This window comes from Agelaius tricolor, unplaced genomic scaffold (genome assembly GCF_023055355.1).
Source record: "Agelaius tricolor isolate 1412-34295 unplaced genomic scaffold, bAgeTri1.0.p SCAF_13, whole genome shotgun sequence".
Taxonomy (NCBI): Eukaryota; Metazoa; Chordata; class Aves; order Passeriformes; family Icteridae; genus Agelaius; species Agelaius tricolor.
Window position 1 is genome coordinate 5,151,878 of NW_027269273.1, and position 18,738 is coordinate 5,170,615.

The following is an 18,738-nucleotide window of genomic DNA, read 5'->3' on the forward strand; positions in this document are numbered from 1 at the left end:
AATGCTCCTGAGTGGATCATCTCCAGCACTTGAACAGCTGATCCCTATCCTCTGAGCTGCTTTCCAAGCCTAATCCTCAGCACAAAACCCTCCAAGGCAGAAGCAGGAAGAAATAAAGACCTTCTCCAGCTGTGGGAAGGTAAGCTGCCAGCCTTTGTCACCACAGTAGTGTGTCAGTATCTATCATCAGAAAAAAGTGGGATAAACTAATCACTTCAAACACTGGAAGCAGCAGCTTCTTTAGCTTCTTCTTCCTCAGCTCTGACAACAAATACTGGTCTTTATCCCATTTCAGCAAACCCTTTGTCTCCTTTGGTTCAAAAGGAAAATAAAAGTCACTCTTGTTCTACAGTGCTGGAGCCAGACAGACACAACCATGCAGCCCACACTTCCTAATCTTCACCACTCCCTTCTTCTGACTAAGCTCCCCCCACTACAAAGAGTTTCAGAAGCCAAAAGAGGCAGCTTGTAGAGGAAATAAAATACCCCAGGAGAGGCTTTGCTCAGACACAGCCTGGGCTCTGCCATGTCTTGTTGCCCAGCACAGAAACAGCAACTCTGAGCTTCACCTCCACCAACTCTCACTTGAAGGTGCAAAGGCCTCCCTGGAGCTGCTTTTCCCAGCAGGCACTAGGGAAAAGCTGGCTCCAGAAGTACTCAGGGCTGTGCTCTTGACCAATTAGTCACACTTCCTCTTGCAATTAGACTCACACTTCCTGCCAGCACAGCAGCACTCTGCTCTGAGCACTAATGGCAGCAGGGATTGGAGCTGAGCTGTTCTCAGCAGCTACAGGTGCAAAGTTGTCCTTGCTTTAAACCAAGAAAATCTGGTCCCTGTTAAAGCCAGCTTTCCTTTATCATATCTATGTTGGCCCAAAAAGAAAGAAAAAAGGCATTTGCTTGTGCCTTTGTGCAAACAGCTCTTTTGATGCCTCATTGACTTTGAATTGAGGAAGTCAGTTATACAAAGGTGTGGTGAAATATCAAATCAGAGAGCAGCACTTGACATATAACACTGAAATATGGGCCACAAGGGAAGGAAAGGCTCCAGAAACCTGCACTGCAATACCAGTTTATAAACACTGCTGAAGGATTATGTGAATCACATGCTGCCCACTGGCCACATCAAGATAACCGAGCTCAAGTGGAGCTGGGAAGGGAAAAAAATTCAACTCTTGCAGTAGAGACATTGAAACCAAAACAAGTTGCTGGTTCCAGACAGTATTTACAGTCAGGTAAACAAGGCTCTCCCTACTCCTGTTTGCTGAGTTCTCCCTCCCCTCCAAGATGCCCAAGTACCCTGGGGTACTGACAAACACCCAACTTGCAGAAATACAAGCTTCTTTTCACAAAGGGAAACTGAGGCACAGCATTTCACTGTGTATTTGTTCAGTTCTGTAGTTTTCATGCTGCTTTATCCAGCTCTGGAGATAACCCTTATCAGCAGGAGTGATCTACTCTGTTTATTCAGCACACTGCTCATTCCTAGCCTCTCTCATGCACTTTTACCAAAAGCCACAAAGTTTTGATGGGAAACCTTGATCTTGTCTCCACTCCCAACATGACACCACAACCAACTCAGTCCATGGAATAACAGCTCCACCTTGTCAGCAGAGCAGACTCAGGAGCTTCTTGCTCCTTCCAGTGACTTAACAGGCAAATTCTGAAATTCTTTATGTGACATTTATGCTTTCAAGAGCCTTCAGACACAAAGCTCTTCTTATTGGAGATCAACACACTGAAATGAATACTTTGTGTAAATACTGCAGGAACAGGGAGAGCTCTGTGCTTGAGGAGGTTGAAACTGGCCTGCAGGGATGATCCCCCTGGGATGCTCAACCAACACACTCAGGGAAATAATGGAAGATGAGCAGGGAAACTTGCTAAAATGACCTTAAAAGTCACATCTTATCATCTTAGGAGAAGATTTCAAATAAGGAGGTTAAATTCTCATTAATGAGGCCTAACCCTGCCTGAAAGGTCCTTAACTACCCTTTACAGACAAGGGGTAATGGGATATTCCCCTATGCATCTCCAAACCCCACCAGAGCAGTTAAGGGAACCTGAGGAGATGAACAACTCATCCATTCAGGCAAAAATCAGCTGGAACAATCCTCTCATTTGGGCTGGAAATGCTGAATGAGAAAATTCACTGCCCCTCTGGTTTTCAGCAGAACAGTGCTGAAAAAGCCATTTAAAATCAACTGTCCAGGTCCTCTTGGACAGGACATGTTAAAATCAGGTTTAAGGTTGTAACTAAAGCTTTTCCATTTCCAACTGCACCGATCCAATCCTACTGGAGCTAAATCAGACAACACAACTTAAAGGGTTTGAGCATCAAATGGATCTCAAGGAGGAAAAAGCAGCAAGTTTTAGGTAGAGGGGCAGAAGAACAGCAACAGCTCACCTTCTTGTCTCTGGTCCTTACTTCCCCATAGAAATCTAGGGCTTCTTGGGCCCTTAAAAACTTGCCTCGATGCAACAAATAAGCACAAATCATTACACCAGTTCGTCCCTTTCCAGCTTTACAGTGGATTGCTGCCACATGATTGTCATCTTCACTTAGCCACTGGTCAAGATCTTCACAAAAAGGTTTGATGAGCTCCAGCTGTGGTGGGTTATGGTCTTCAAAAGGGTACTGTGCAACTGCAGGGAGAAGGAGGAGTTCATCAGAACCTCAAAAGGCAAAGCAAGTTCAGGTCACCTTTGTGACAAGCACGTAAAAATTAAGTTATTCAATCACAGCCCCCCCTCATCTCAGATATTTCACATAAATCTCACATAATTCCAGTATTATTCAGAGTATCATAAGCAGACATTTCTCCATTCATCTGTAAGCAGGCATCCTGCTCCATGGAGCAACTATGTCACACCTCTATAGAGCTGAGCTGCACAGGCTCTGTAAGGTGAATTTTCCAGAATTTAAGAGCGTGCTGGCACACAGAATAACCTTGTGAAAAGCCATTACTCCAGCAATAATTAAACTACCTGCTGAGAGAGAACAAGGCCAGGCCTCAGTCACTGAGCAGACAACAGGAACTTTGCTGAAAAATTATTGAACATGACTGGGTCTACATTGGGAATAAAGTCTCCAAATCTGCTCAAAGGCCTTGTGAAACAAAAACCTGCCATTTCCATATTTCAAAAAATGGTAATTGGGAGAGAAACCTCAGGTAAAGGCACTGGCAATGCTTATGGGTTTAGAGTCAAAGCACTGAACAATGCTGTCCTTTCTGATATGGGTGTATTCACACACACTTTTCCATCTAGGGATGAAAAGAATTTCCAGCGATGCAGGAAATGCAAGAAAACTCAAGAGAGCTAAAAATAAGCATTAAGCAGAGAGAAGCACCCAAACTTCTCCCACCTCAGATCAGATGAGGGACAAGATCACCCTGACCATCAGAACCACACACAATGTTCTGGTTTCAGCAGAACAGCGCTCGATGAAAGCACACCCCAATTCTCCACCTACAGCCTTGGGATCTTACAAACACAACTCTGGGACACTTCAAAATTCTCAGCTAGAAAAACCATTTCCTTTTCTGGGCTAAAAATGAATACATTTCATTTTGTTGGCAAGTGTCTGTACTGGTTTCGTAAGCAGCACTCTGTAGTCACACATGCAGGGCTCCTTTTGATGAATCCCCAAGGACTCCAAGAGCACAAGTGAGGGATGAAGTTATGGAACTGCTGAAGGACTGCAGGACAAGTCCACAGCCTTTTGGCTTTCAGACTGCCCACTTCATCTCCCAGAACAAATGGGGAAGCTGAGAAATAATCTTTGCTAAAGAGGCAACACAACATGAACACACCAACTCTTTCACATGGAAGATCCAAAGGCTCTCCAAATGATGCCCAAAGTTTTATGTGAAATTAAAGATGGAATTTATCTCGAAATCTCTAAGAAAAGAAGCTGCAAAAATGCTGAAAATTTGTCTGTACAGCTTTGAGTTTATCACAACTACAGCCAGCAAGGTTTCCATGAAAAGGGGAGTGAAGAAGTCCTGAAAGAACAGCCTGAAAACTCCCAAGTAGTCACAGGATGCTGAAGATGCTCTCAAAAGTTCTGGAATCAAAGGCAAAACTTGTGCTAGTTTCTTCAAAGCTGGAGTGAGAAGATGAAATGGATGCCTGGGATGGTGTGCAGGGATTCAGAGGAAGGAAACATTAAGCTGCACAGTCTTGAGCAGGGCCTTGAGAAGGTGCAGCTCCTCCATGGATTTTGATTCCTTACAATGGAGAATAATCCTGCTTGCCCTCTCCCAGGCCCTACACATTGCAAGAAGCAATAGCACATTACAAGAGTTTAAAAAAAGAAAATCTGTGGCAAAGCAGAAGACAATTCTAACATGAAAGGATTTCAGAAACTGGAAAAACCATGGACACAAAGCTACTTCCCAAAGAAGATGAAGAGCCCTCAGTGTTTAGGTTTGAATGTGATACAAGATCATCCTGGGTGAATAATGAACTATTCTGGTGTTTCAAGCTCAGTACAATCACAAGTTCCCTTTGCAATCAGTTCACTTCAGGAGATTTTCAAGCACAACTTTTGTTCCCCTGCTTAAGGAAGTCCTGAGTCACCAATTTGGTTATCTGAGGTTAACTAATTCGAGGATGAAAATGAAAAACCAGCATGTCTTGTGCAGAGGAGCTGTGAAAGGTGCTGTCACAACCAGCATTTGGGGCTGGGATTGACAGCAAAGGGAGCTGAGCACCCCCGTATCAGAAAGCAGAAACTCAAGCAAACATATGCTGTGGCCATATTAGAACATGTCCTCTTCTCTTCTTCCCCAAAGCACTGCTCCAGCAGATCCTAAAATATTTTTTCCTTGCTGGTGAGGATGGAGTGAGGTTTCTGGGCACTGTCATTCAACATCCTGAGAGCAAATCAGAAGCGCTGACAACTTCAACGAGACAATTTCAGCCCTTCTATATTCAGACATGAAAGCAGCCAATTACATTTTGGTCACGTTCTAAACCCTCTTTCATAATTAGATGGATGGTTTAAAATAATAATAATGAAAAATAGAAGTTGAGCCATTGCTATGATGCAGAAGAAGCCCAGAATTTGTTCATCTCCTACGATTCTCTGTAGGCACAAGGACTCCTCAGCTACCCTCATCTGAAGGAACCACAAATTCTGAGCAAGAAATGCTCCTCTGCCCAAAGAACAAAGGTAAATCTGCATTTATTTATTACCTGGAGAGGTAATTCTGACAACAGTTACATCAGTCAAGGTCAAAAGGCACCCCTGAAAGAATCCCCATTGCTTTTGGCAGCTCTGCAGAGTGTCTAAGACCCAACTCATCTCTAAGAGACATCACATGGTGAATTAATTTTTATTTTAGCATCTGAAAGCTCTGCCAGATCTTCCCTAAGTTGCTATATACACATAGTGATAATGGTTTAAATGTTCTCCATTTCCATCCTTCATAAAAACCAGACTCTTCTGAGCCTCACATGTCAATTGTGCAAGGAATTTGTGCCTCACAGGAAATTGTGCAAGGAATTTGTGCTTCACAGGAAAATTGTACAAGGAATTTGTGCCTCACATGAAAATTGTACAAGGAATTTGTACTTCACATGAAAATTGTACAAGGAATTTGTGCCTCACACGAAATTGTGCAAGGAATTTGTGCCTCACAGGAAAATTGTACAAGGAATTTGTGCTTCACAGGAAAATTGTACAAGGAATTTGTGCTTCACTTGTCAATTGTACAAGAAATTTGTGCCTCACACAAAATTGTACAAGGAATTTGTGCCTCACAGGAAAATTGTGCAAGGAATTTGTGCCTCACAGGAAAATTGTGCAAGGAATTTGTGCCTCACACGAAATTGTACAAGGAATTTGTATTTCACTGAACTGAAACTTCTGTGTAACCCATTCTGCAGAAATCTTTTTGCAACTGTAGACTTTTTATTAGATTTTGATCTTTAACTGTCAGGAGCCCACTTTTTTGAAAGCACCAAGAATACAGCAAGTTTTTCCAATGACTCAAAGCAATCTGACATCATTCCTTGTGCCCAAATCTCCTCCATGACTATTCATCAGCTCCTCCTTTAGGCCTTCATTCACTGAGGTTTAAAGAGAACACACATCAGGCAGTAAAAACCTACCTCTGCAGTTAAATTTGGCGGTGTCATAATGTCTTTCAGCACATCTGAAAAAGAAAAACAGACAAGAGTTCAAGACCAAGTCTCTGAGGCACTCCCAGCATCTGTCACACCCTGGAAAATCATGCATGCCCATCACCTTTATGATTTAAAACTAGAGGTTACACACAGAAAAAGAAAAAAAAAAGTTTTGCAGCAGACTGCTTACTAAAAAGTGAAATATTTTACTGAAAGGCAAATACTTACCCTCTGGTAATTGTAGTGCATGGCTGCTATGTTTTAGTGAGTGTGACTCAATTTATGCAAGTTTGAGTTGAGTGTGCACCTTCTAACCCTGAGAGCAGAGAGCTGTGACCTTCATGCAGGGATGCTGAACCCAGAACACAGCTCAGGGTGCCTCAGCAGCACTGTGGGTGCTCAGAGCAGTGGGGATCACAAGGATATCCACCATTAACATTATCAGAGATCACTTGGATCAAGCAGAGATTGTGGCACTGCTCTGGCACTGATTGCTGAATTTAAGTGATCCTTGAAGGCCAAGCAGCCACATTTCCCCTCAGACCTGGGAAATGGCACATTGAGGGATTAAAAAATAGTTTTGTTGATACCAAGGATACACAAGCAATGGTTGAACACAATCCTGGCTCAGCTGCCCTGAATCTGTGGGTATTTGCAGCACATTTCTGAAAGATCTGGAGCTGTACCAGTATCTCCCCACTCACAGAGACCCTCTCCAGCTGGACAAAAACACAGCAAATCACACTGGATTTGCTTTTCCCAGGGATAAACAGCAGTGATGGGACACAAACCACCCCTCACTGGGCTCTAAAGCCAAAGCAGCAGGCTAAGGACAACCAGATTTTGGGTTTAGGGGAAAGAAAGCAAGAGTGGACACCCTCCAGAATTTCCCCTGGAGCTGCTCCCTGCATGGAAGATGATGTGAGTGGAAGTTCAGAAAGGAAAATTGACAGCAATCCTGCCTCAAATCCTGCCTAGACCAGCTGGGATGGGGACCTGAGCAGCCTGAGCTGGGGAATGGCATCCCTGCCCACAGCAGGGGGGTGCAACAAGATGCTGCTTAAGGTTCTTCCACCCCAAACCACCCTGGGCTTCTGTGAAAGAGGACACCAGGCTGAAACACAACTGCTGCAGTCATTTCAGCAGGAAATCACACCTGGATGTTCAGTTCTGGTTACAGCCTGTGCTCTTCCCAGGGTTATTCCAGTTCCCACAGCAGTTTCAGGGCTGCTCTGAACTCATCTCTGCTCCCCAGGTATGTTATGATTGCAGCCTCTGGAGCCACATGGAGCTGAGCTGACACTTGCAGACACACAAACCTCTGGGCTGCTCCTTGTGTGACTGCAACTGGAGCCTCCCAGGGCTGCCCTGAGCTCTGCCCATGACACAGCCACAGGCAGGTCTGCTGGGGCTGCTCTCACAGCTTCCCTTTCCCTGAATTCCAGAACCTTCTGAGCTCTACTCTGTGCTAGGGAAAAGCCTGGCAGCTCTCACAGCTCCAATCACATTGCTGACACTTCCTCTGGGACACAAGTGACCAGGTTAGGCTGGCACTTAAGAGGGGACTCCCAAAAATATTCTTCTCAAAGGCACTGGAGCCTTGGAGAAGAGAGCTGGATGCAGGGTGTCCATCCAAGGGGAATGGAGCAGCCAGCAGCACAGGAATTTGGGAAGCTGCAAACACACAAAGCATCTTATCCAGGAAAGTTTCCTGCAGCACAGGAATTTGGGAAGCTGCTGGGAAGCAAAGCATCCTATCCAGGAAAGTTTCCTGCAGCACAGGGATTTGGGAAGCTGCTGGGAAGCAAAGCAGTTACCACAAAGTTCTTATCCAGGAAATTTTCCTGCTTCCTTCTAAAGAAACACCCAGCTCAAATGGGGAGTAAGAGATCAAAGTCTTCGAAACATTAAAGAAAAATCCACAAATGGGTAGAAAAAACATCATCAAATTTGGAACTTTGAGAGAGTATCATTGAGTAGAATACCATGAGGGATTAAAAATTAGTTTGGTTGATGCCAAGGATACACAAGAAATGGTTGAACACAAGCAATGCAGAGCTGCTGGCTCAGCTGCACTCAATTTGTGGGTATTTGCAGCAGAAATCCCACCAACACACACTCTGGGGATACTGGTAGGGCTTAATGCTTCAAGTGCATTTGGGGTGGGGTTTTAACACTATTATAACTCAAATAGCATCAGATCTCCAAATGAAATCTGATTTTTTTTTGGCATTTCTGGGGTTAAGGAGGGGTTTGGCTCTTCTTAGGATTAAAGTGAGCTTAAAGCAACCCAGAATCCAAGTGCTGCCAGGTTAAAGTCACATCAGTCATGGTGACTTCCTCTGCCAGAGCCCAGCCCCAGGGACACAGCAAGCACAGAAAATGCCCATTTTCATCACAGCTCCTTCCTTCAAGCACCTGCCTGCAGGACAGCTCAAGGAAACCCACTGGAGAAGATGGAGATGATTATAGCAGGGCAGGTGACAATCTGTCAGCATGGGAAATTAGGAGGTGCAAGTGCAAGAACAGATTTAAAGGAGATTTAAAACAGATTTAAGAGAATACTGAAGAAACAGCAAAGGCAAACAAGAGAGGAGCAACACAAGAAGGAAAATTAAACTGCTCAAACTGCTGGCAAGTTAAAAGCCAAGATGTGAGGATGGGGCATAACTGACATAGTTTCAGAAAAATCTCTAAATCCTTTTAGATAAAACTGCTCAATACACACATTATTATCAACTTCATGGAACAGCTACCTTAAGGGAACTCAAATCCCATGACAGATTTTGAAATAATTCTGACTATAATCATGTAACTCCTCTGAACTCCCACCTCCTCCTTTGAAACACAGACAATAGATCATTATTTACAAAGGATCAGCTTAATCTGAAGAAATGGAGTTCTCTGGAATACCTGATGGATGCAATTCCTTCCCATCTCCTGACCAAACATTGCCACAATTCACCTGATGGCATTTGATGTTTATAAATTTTGCCTGCACAAGCATTAAGATATCTCCAGACAGTTTTATCCTCTGAAATTTTTCCTCTGAGTATGACTAAAGTCATTCCAGCACGATTCATTTGTGATGGTTTTGCAGTTAACAACAAGAAAATCAATTTTTATAAAAGGAAACTGAAAGCAAAAACCTTTAGCACACCTGGACAAGTTTTTTCTACAGCTGAAAACACACAGAGCAGCAACAGAAATGTCAAATTCATTTGTCTTATCACTGCTCTTCTCACTTACAAACTTTAAAAAGCTGTTCTTGTTTTCTGCCCCACAACAACTTCAATGACCACAGGAAGATTCCTCTATTTCTACTGTCACTTCTCTCCAATATCAGGGAAAATTGATGCACAATCCTTTAGCTAACCTACAGGCAGATTTAAATCCTTATTTTTAAATATTTGCTTTAATGATTTGAGAGATTATAATGTCATGCATTTCAGTACTATAATATTTTTTCTATTACTGTAGATATTTAAAAATATTCATTTAAAAAAAATAATAAAGCTGTAACAGTTCAGAGAGTCAATCTTCAACTTGGGTTTTTAGGAAAGAAATGAAGGGGTAGGAAAACCACAAAACGAAATCATTTATACAAATGAAATTAGTCTAAGCTAATGGATAAATTAGATGAAGGAACAGCACAAAAACCCTCAAAAAATAAAACCAAACCCAGAAAACTCCTGTAACAGTACCAGCTTTCTGCAGGACTAAATTTTCAGAGAAGTCAGAAACCACCACCAGTTGCTCCAGCAGCTTTTTTAAAGTAATAAACAGGGACACACAAGAAAAGGGAGGAAGCAAACAGAGCCTTGGTACCAATGCAGTTTGATTTTTTAAAAAATAGAGAAAAAAAATACCAGGAAAAGATCCATTTGGCAACTGGACATTAATAGATGGACAGAAAGCCTGCTGTGAATTACTTTTCACTTTTTAATCACATGGCCCAAGCTCCAGATGGGCTGGATGCCAAGTCATTTAAAAACGTTCAAGTAACATGAATACACACCAGCATTTCATTTAACCTCACTCAGCTCCACTAAATGAAGTACCAGTGCTCTCAATCAGCCTTAATTGTTTTAAGAAATGTGCAAAACATCCCCAGCTCTGTTTCAGGACAGCAACAAGCCACTTGCATTGCTCAGCTATTTTTAGAAGTCATTCTTTTGGAGAATGTATATTTAAGAGCATACTTACAGATTGTATATCTTGTAATGGTTTTTATGCTTTGAATCCAAAAACCTTCAAGAGAAAAAAAAAAATTTATGTATGAATATACATTGAACAATACTGACCTCGATTTGCAGCATCCTTAAAGCAGCACCCAGCAGGAGCAGTTCTGCATTCCCAGTGCCAGCAGTGCCCCAAAAATCAAGGAGGCAGAGTGTTGGAAACCTCACTCATCCAAATAATCCAACAGCATCAATAACAGCACTAATGCAAGGAAGGGAAGCAAGGGCTGACCAGAAACTGAAATATTTACTGTACATGGACTGATTTCCTGATTCCTAAAACACCTGCAGGTCACTGCAAGAAGCTGAGGAAGGCTCAGTTGGTTTCAAACAGAAAGCATAGATCACACCAGGTATCTGGAAACACTTCCTATTTAATTACCTGTGCCAAATATTTTACCACAAGGAAGAAAAGCAGGTAAAGTAACTCTTGTGTTCCAGTTCTAGCCAGAATAATTCACTTCAACCCCAGGTTTTTTTATTATTTGCCACTGAAATCTGTCCCCAGTGATACTGTGGGTTTTGGAAGGAGGAGCACTCTACTTTTTCACACTCATTTCATTTCCATGCTCACTTTGGAACACAAACTTCCCCTACAAGCCTCAGCAAGCCAAACTGCAAGCATGATTCATCAGAAGTGCTGTGATTATATATGATGTGTCACCTGGCAATGTGCAAGAAGAAATAACATGCAAATGTTTACACTTAACATCATCAACAGTGTGTATCTGCACATCAGCCAGAAGGAATTTAATTAGCCATGACAGAACATGCTGTTCAAATTGAAAAGAAACACTAGCTGCTAAAATCCTGGAAAGCTCAAGCAAAAACAAGCTCTGGTTATCACTCATAATATTCCAGAAGAACCTAGAACCGCTCTGTGGTTAAAGGCCTGCACTAAAATGGGAACAGATGTGAGTGTGAAACTCCAAGTGCAGCAGGAAAAAAATTCCCTGAGTGCCACTGGTGCCCCTGTTGGCAGCCTTGGAGAGCCTCAGGAAGATGGGGGGCACTGGGATTTGTTTCAGGAGATGTTCCTGTTGGTTAACACACTCCAGAGTGAGGAGAGCTGGCTCTCCTTTGCCAGGAATATCCACACAGTGGAGTAGGATGTTTTTAAGGACAAAATTCCATCCAAAAGCTCTCCAAGTGTCACTCACAGGAGACAGCCAGCAGTGCAGGTTGTACTTCTCATCCAGCATTAGCCTGGAATTTGTCAGGGTAGCAGCTCTTCAGAAAAAGCCCACTGCTAGATCCTGGCTCAATATCAACTGCTCAGGAGCCTGAGCACTTTGGATTTCTGCATAAAAAGCACTCAGAAAAAAACTCCCCAATAAAAAGATGACTGGAGCAGATGAGGACTGCAACGTGCAGAATGCTGCATGATCTCATTTTCTTCTTGTTTAAAAAGAGAAGGTAACAAATGTAATAATACTTGAGCATCCAGTTCCCTACAGCCACTTAATTTACATCTCTGCTTATCTTAATTTGGTTGATGACGCTTTTAGGTGATCACTGCTCCTTTTGATCAGTGTTTATGGACAGCTTCATAATTATATAGGCATTCCAAAATCTAATTTACACATATCTACCTCCTCAACCACTAAAAATGTCTTTTCCTTCATCCAGAAGCTACTGAAATCAAGGCTGTGAATGGAAGAGGGCCTTCAAAGACTCCTGCCTATCAATATTTATTTACATTATTCCCATGTTAGATTAGATATTGGGAATGAGGAATTGTTCCCTGGCAGGGTGGGCAGGCCCTGGCACAGGGTGCCCAGAGCAGCTGGGGCTGCCCCTGGATCCCTGGCAGTGCCCAAGGCCAGGCTGGAGCAGCCTGGGACAGTGGAAGGTGTCCCTGCCATGGCAGGGGTGGCACTGGATGGGATTTTAGGTCCCTCCCAAGCCACAAACTCCACATTTCCAGCCAGCTTGCTTCCAGCCACCTTTTCATGAAGCTGATGGAATATCCAGCCCCTGATGAACTCCACATTTGAAAATTGTGGGACAGGGGCAAAGGCTGGACTTTGGATAAATCCCAGAATGGTTTAGGTTGGAAGGGACCCTAAAGCTCATCTCCTTCAAGCCCTGCCATGGCAGGGACACCTTCCACTGTCCCAGCTGGCTCCAAGCCCTGTCCAGCCTGGCCTTGGGCACTGCCAGGGATGCAGGGGCAGCCCCAGCTGCTCTGGGCACCCTGTGCCAGGGCCTGCCCACCTTCCCAGCCCAGAATTCCTTCCCAATATCTAATCTCCCATGGGAATAATGCCCCATGCTCAGCAGGGCAGCAGAGAATGCAGCACTGCACCTCCCCCAGCCAGCTCAGCTCCAGGCTCTGACACTCTCAGTGCTATTTGTGGCTGGTGATTTTCGTCATGACAGTGGAACATGCAAAACCAAGCCCCTGGAGCCCAGCTGAGTGCAGCTGTGCAGGGAGCCACTGCCTCCAGAGCTCTGACTGTCAGCTGAGGCTGATGAGTCCTGCCAGGGTGGGAATGGAGGAGCTCAGCTCACTTCTGTCCCAGCCTGGGTGCAATCCCCATGGAAATTCCTGCAGCCCTAGTTCTGCCTGCCAGCAACTGTAGAATCATGGAATCTCAGGACACTTTGGGTGGGAAAAGACCTTAAAGCCCATCCAGTGCCACACCTACCACGGCTCCAGCCCCATCAGAACTCAGTGGCCTCCTCTGGACTTGCTCCAAGAGTTCCAATCCTTCTTATGTTGGAAGCACCAGAATTCCAGGTGGCAGAATCCCCCCCTCCCCTGCTGCCCACGCTGGGGCTCAGCCCAGGGCACGGGGGGGTTCTGGCTCCCAGCTCTCACCCCCAGCACCCCCAGGGCCTTCCCCAGGGCTGCTCATCCCCTGGATTGATGCTGGGAGCTGCCCTGAGCCAGGGGCAGCACCAGCACTTCACTCTGCTGGACTCCACGAGCTTGGTGCAGGCTCAGCCCTCCAGCCTGCCCAGGTGCCTCTGGATCCATCAGTGTCACAGCTGCATGTGCTGAGGGTGCCTCAATCCCTCTGTCAGAGTCACCCACAGAGCTGCTGAGCAGCACCAGCCCCTCAGAGACCTCAATTGTCCCCTGGTCTCCATAGGGACCAGGAGCTGCTGCCCACAGCACTTTGCCTGCAGCCACCCAGCCTGAGGGCTCCATCCATCAAACCCCTGTGTCTCCAGTTCAGACACAAGGATGCTGGGTGGGAACACTTTGCACAATTATGAGACACTCCCCATGGCACCTCCCAGCTGGGAGAAGCACCTCCTTGCCCAGACACACCCAACACCTTCCCCGAAAACCTTCCTGCATCATCACTCACCCCAAAGGCTGAGTCTCTCACAGACCTACTGAGCTCAGGACCTCAAATGAATCTCCCCCCTCCCAAATGAATCTCCCCCCTCCAAGGCACCACTTTTCAAAAAAGAAAATCACAACTTTGAACCCTAAAACCACAAACTTTTGGCAGCTTCTACCAAGAGTTTGGTTTTTAATGCAACTTCTCACACTCTCCAGGTAGGGTTTTAACTCAATTAATTACAACAGTGTTCCTACAACACTCCCCACCTCTTTCTCAATTGTAGCCAGCAGTTCAGAGTAATGACTTTATCTGAAATTAAAAATGACAACCTATAGGGGCTTTTTTACCAGCAGTAACAGATTTCAGATCATCTTTCTCCTTGTCCATAATTATTCAACACAACCAAATGTAAAAGCCTTTATTTAAAGTAATTTACTTTTACATTTATTATTTGAAACACATGTTTCAAATTCACTATTTGAAACAAATGTTTACCACATTTGCTATTTGAAATCAAAATTTACTAATCAAGCACTTCATTTATCAACTGAAGAAAGGATAAGGGCAAACTTATCCTGAAATACCATCAGTTACCTGAGGAAACTCTTGACAATGAATAGAGCCATTAGATTGATGTCTTTCTATAAGTAAATAACCTCTTTTTACTCCAACACAAGTTACTGAAGTCAAATTTTCCCACTAAAAAAGCAGATTATATGCATTTGAGTTCAACCCAGAGCAGCAGCCTGGCCATTTTTTGTTGTTCCCAACATTTTCCAGGATAGCTATTAAGGCAACATCTACAAGATGCAAAAAAACCCTCAGCATTTCTACAAGTGAGAACACACAGGCTTTCCTCAGCAGGACATAAATGAGTATACAGAAGATTATTCCATGTTTTTTGAAGTTAAGAAAAAGAAAGCCTTACCTTACTACATCGTCGATGTTGTTGCGGTACACTCCTTCAAGCCTCTCTGCAGGAAAGCCCATAGCAATTATGTTTGGATAAATATCTGAAGATGCAAGTTATGGAAATATTGATAAAGCATGGGAGATGCCTACAAAAGCATTAAATGGATATGAATCAAATGTTTAACTGTACCCAAATCAGAGCAACAACTCACACTGCATGCAATAGGTGGGAATGTGCAGAACTGAAAAGGATTATATAGCTTGCTTATCAAAAAACCCCAACAATTACCCACTTCTGCACAAATATTCTCATTTCTTATTCTGAACTACCTGCAATTCATTTGCCAAAAGCAACCCAGGATAAAAGAATTTAAGAAAAGTACCTCTTAGCCAAACAAACCAGTGCTAAGAAAAAAGGGCAAATAAGAAAATTTTAAGTTTACATTTAGAGTTGATGTAGTAAAGAACTCAAAACTGCTAGAAAATTACTGGTATTTATTTTCCCCGTGGTGAAATGATAGATGATTTTTTTTTTTTAACAGAGTTTTGGAAAAGAAAGTCCTCGTAAGTTTAAAGCATTATTAGAAATGATAATGTAATGAAAAAGCTCAGCTGAAGAGTGAACCAGAAATGAAAGCAGCAGCTCGAAACAACCCATACCCTGCCACATTAACATACTCCTCCTCAAACTAATTTTAGCAGGAGCAAGAACAAAGCATGATATGTTTGAAGTTGGCTCTGCTTTAAAAAGGGGGGCTGGAGGAGGTGATTTCCAGAGGGCCCTCTCAACCTAAATTATCCCAACCTTTTAAGACTCGTTTTTATTTTCATGGTCAAAATATACCAAAGCTCCAAAGAATAATCACATCAGAATGGGAGATACTGCACTGGCTTCCAAGAGACAAAAATTCCAGTTGCTTGTGCACAAAGAAAAGCCTGAAGTAGGACACAAACTACTCTACTCCACCCTTGCAAAATTCCCACAAGTGCTCAAGAGCAGAGCAGCACAGACCAAGCTCTGCATTGACACCATTAACTGCAAGGCTTCAGAAAAACATTAGGAACTGAATACACGGAAATAATGTTTTGTACTCTTGGAAAAAAAAAATAAATTAGCATTTACTGTGTTGTAATCCAAGTATTAATAGACATTGGTCTGCTTGGGCCATTCAACAGATCATTTGTACAGACAAAGAGAAAAATATGAAAAAGCTTTGGAGCAAGCCAAATAAATATTTGTGGCTGTTTTAAATACAGACACTGAAACAGGTTTGTGTCTGGTTTCCAGTTTATTCTGTACTTGCCGAAACACTAAAAAAAAACCACATATTGGGGAAAAAAACCCAACAAAACATTAAAGTGCTTACCTTACAGAGCTTGTGATAACCTCAAATCACAAACTTTGAATTTCCCTCTGATCTATTTTACTCAGCAAGCAGTTCACACCTCTTTAATTAACAAAAGGTGTGATATAATTAGCAATGTCTTCACTGTTTTGTCGGTTATTCCCTGCCATAAGCAGAAGCAACTGGTTCTGTATCATATTAACTGAATTACCTGGCTAATACACCCCATCAGTCCCTCCTCCTTCCCAATTTCAGCCTGATTCCTCCCCACTCCCAGTTCCAGATCTCTCCTCCAAAGTCCATCCTCGTGCATCCTGCTCTGAGCAGCAGGGCTACACAAACCAGAAATTACCACAGCAAAATAATCCAGTATATCACTCTGCTTTCTATAGCACTTCTCAGGGAAGACAAGCCCTCATGCTGGCAACAGGGGGAAAACAATTTCAATTTGACACATCAAAACAAAACTCAGTTTCAGCTGCAGCATCACCCATGGGACAGCTGCCCAAACTTCACTGAATTGTGAGTGACTTGCTCACACTTTTATTTGCAATCCTGAGCTTTCCCTGACGTTCAGATGCTTCTCCTCTCCCAGGGGCTGAGACAGGAGATACTTTCCAGGATTCCCAGCTGGTGCAAGATGGGAGAGAGGCAGACACACCCCCTGAGCCAAGGGAACAGAACATCTTAACAGCAGCGTTCCCAGCCTGCTCACACACTGCTCCAAACACCAAAGCCTCCAAAAGCACGCAGGCACAGGCAGATAAAAAGTTCCAAAATAACCTGGGTGCTCCCAGGCTGCTGCAAGCTCAGTTCCTCAGCTCCTGACTCTCTCCCTGCTCCCCTCCCTGGCTCAAGGGCACAGCTCCCAGCCATTCCTGCTCCCAAACTGCAGCCAGGCAAAGCCCTCCAGGGTCAGGAGGGCAGCCTCAGACTGACTGATCCCCACCTGGCAACCAGAGGCACTGGCAATGCTAAAGCTGATCCTGGCAGTGCCTGGACAGGGCCTGGAGCAGCCTGGGATGGTCAAAGGTGTCCCTGCCCATGGCAGGGGGTGCCACTTTAAGGTCCCTTATACCATGAGCTTTAAGGTCCCTTAAAACCATTAAGGTCCCCTTAAAACCATTCCATGATTCTGTGACCTTCACAATTATTTTTACATTTTAAACCAAAAGTGGGAATTGGAAAAGGGGTTCCACAATATGCCAGTAAGGAAAGACAATGATACTTCCTACCTCCCTCCTTATTTCAAGTATTTTTTCAATCTCCACCTTGACATGAGGAAGAAAACTTCCTGGAGGGTAACAGAGCACTGCCCAGAGAGGGTATTGAGTTTCTCTGCCTCTGGAGACTTTCCAAGCCCACCTGGAAGTGCTCCTGTGTCAGCTGCTCCAGGTGGCCCTGCCTGAGAGGGAGCTGGACTGGGTGATCTCCAGAGGTCCCTTCCAACCCCAGCTATTCTGTGAGCCTGTGATGCTGATTCACTAAAATTGTTTTGTGTGATCTGAGCTTTGCAACCTGACAGCACAAAAACCCAACTCAACTGTTGCTCAAAATGAAATACCTAACAGTGAGCCTCACAGGGAGGAAGGGTTCTTTTTAAAGAAAACATGATAATTTTTTTATACAGGCAAGCCAATGTCTCTCCCACCTAAATAGAATCGTCCTGAAGCACCTCAGTGATTATCTGAAAGCATTAGGCTGGAATGCAGCTCCCAGGCACTGCTGACTCACCCTGGTGTCTGCACAGGGCTGCTGCCAAAGGACACGGCCCCAGCACCGCCCTGCCAGGCACCAGGCTCCAGCTGCTCCCAAGGAGAGCATGGAGCACCAATCAGACACATTCTTACTGCTGAGAGAGAGAATTTTGGGTTGTTTTTTTTTACATGCTGACATAAATACTCCTGGCAGCACGGGGAAGAGATGCAGAACCATCAAATATCCTGAGCTGGAAGGGACCCACAGGGATCATCCAGCCCCACCCTTGCCCTGCACACACATCCCAACAATTCCATCCTGTGCATCCCTGGGAGCATTGTCCAAGGGCTCCTGCAGCTCTGGCAGCCTTGATGTGCTGCTTTGAAGCTCTTGTGGTGGTTCAAACAATTAAAGAAAGGCTTTGCTTTAGGGAGCACTGAGATGGAAGAACAGAATGGAAGTGGTGCTGCTGTTTGCACAGATGAATTAAATCTCTGAGCAGAAATTGAAGTTTCATCACCTAAATGGAAAAGCTGTCATAAAGCCAATTTCTTCCACCCATCCTGGGAAAAGATACCCCAAGATCTGCAGCAGGTGGAGGGCATGGCTGTTCCTGCATCCCTCCCAGCCCATTTTATCCCCATGCTGAGGAATGAAACTCCTCTTCAGGGACAGGGACAGCCCCTGATCACTGCAAGGACCAGCTCAGGAGCAACCATCCCCTGAGCATCACCTTCAGCAGGCTCTGCTCTCCCCAGCCACACACAGCAGCTCCCAGACACCCCTTTTCACACCTCACTTCATTGAACATCCATTTCCAAAGCTGAAATTAAGATATTCACTACCAAGATGAGATTTCTTACACAGGAGCTTGGGAAGCTGGGCTTCCATTCAAAGGAAGAACTCTGAGTCATCATGGAATTGGTAACCATACTGCTAATTTTAGAAATCTGGGAGAACTGATCATTTAAAACGTGCAACAAGCTCATTATCGATTCCAGGCTTTTTTTTTTTAAGACAGGAAAACAAAAATGGAAAAAGCCTCAGTCATTTACTGAGGCTGTTCAACACATGCAAAAACAAAGCCAACCCAAGTGGTGTAACTAC

General features: G+C 44.2%; 1 protein-coding gene across 1 annotated transcript in view; it reads right to left on the reverse strand.

Annotated features, from left to right (window-relative positions):
• PTEN (phosphatase and tensin homolog) overlaps positions 1 to 18,738 on the reverse strand; it is a 48,310-nt gene that overhangs the window by 17,555 nt on the left and 12,017 nt on the right. The window contains exons 2-5 of the mRNA XM_071438560.1: positions 14,604 to 14,688; positions 10,342 to 10,386; positions 6,121 to 6,164; positions 2,408 to 2,646 (exon numbers count right to left, since the gene is read on the reverse strand). Coding sequence (XP_071294661.1) covers positions 2,408 to 2,646; positions 6,121 to 6,164; positions 10,342 to 10,386; positions 14,604 to 14,688 — 413 coding nt within the window. The remainder of the gene's footprint in view (positions 1 to 2,407; positions 2,647 to 6,120; positions 6,165 to 10,341; positions 10,387 to 14,603; positions 14,689 to 18,738) is intronic.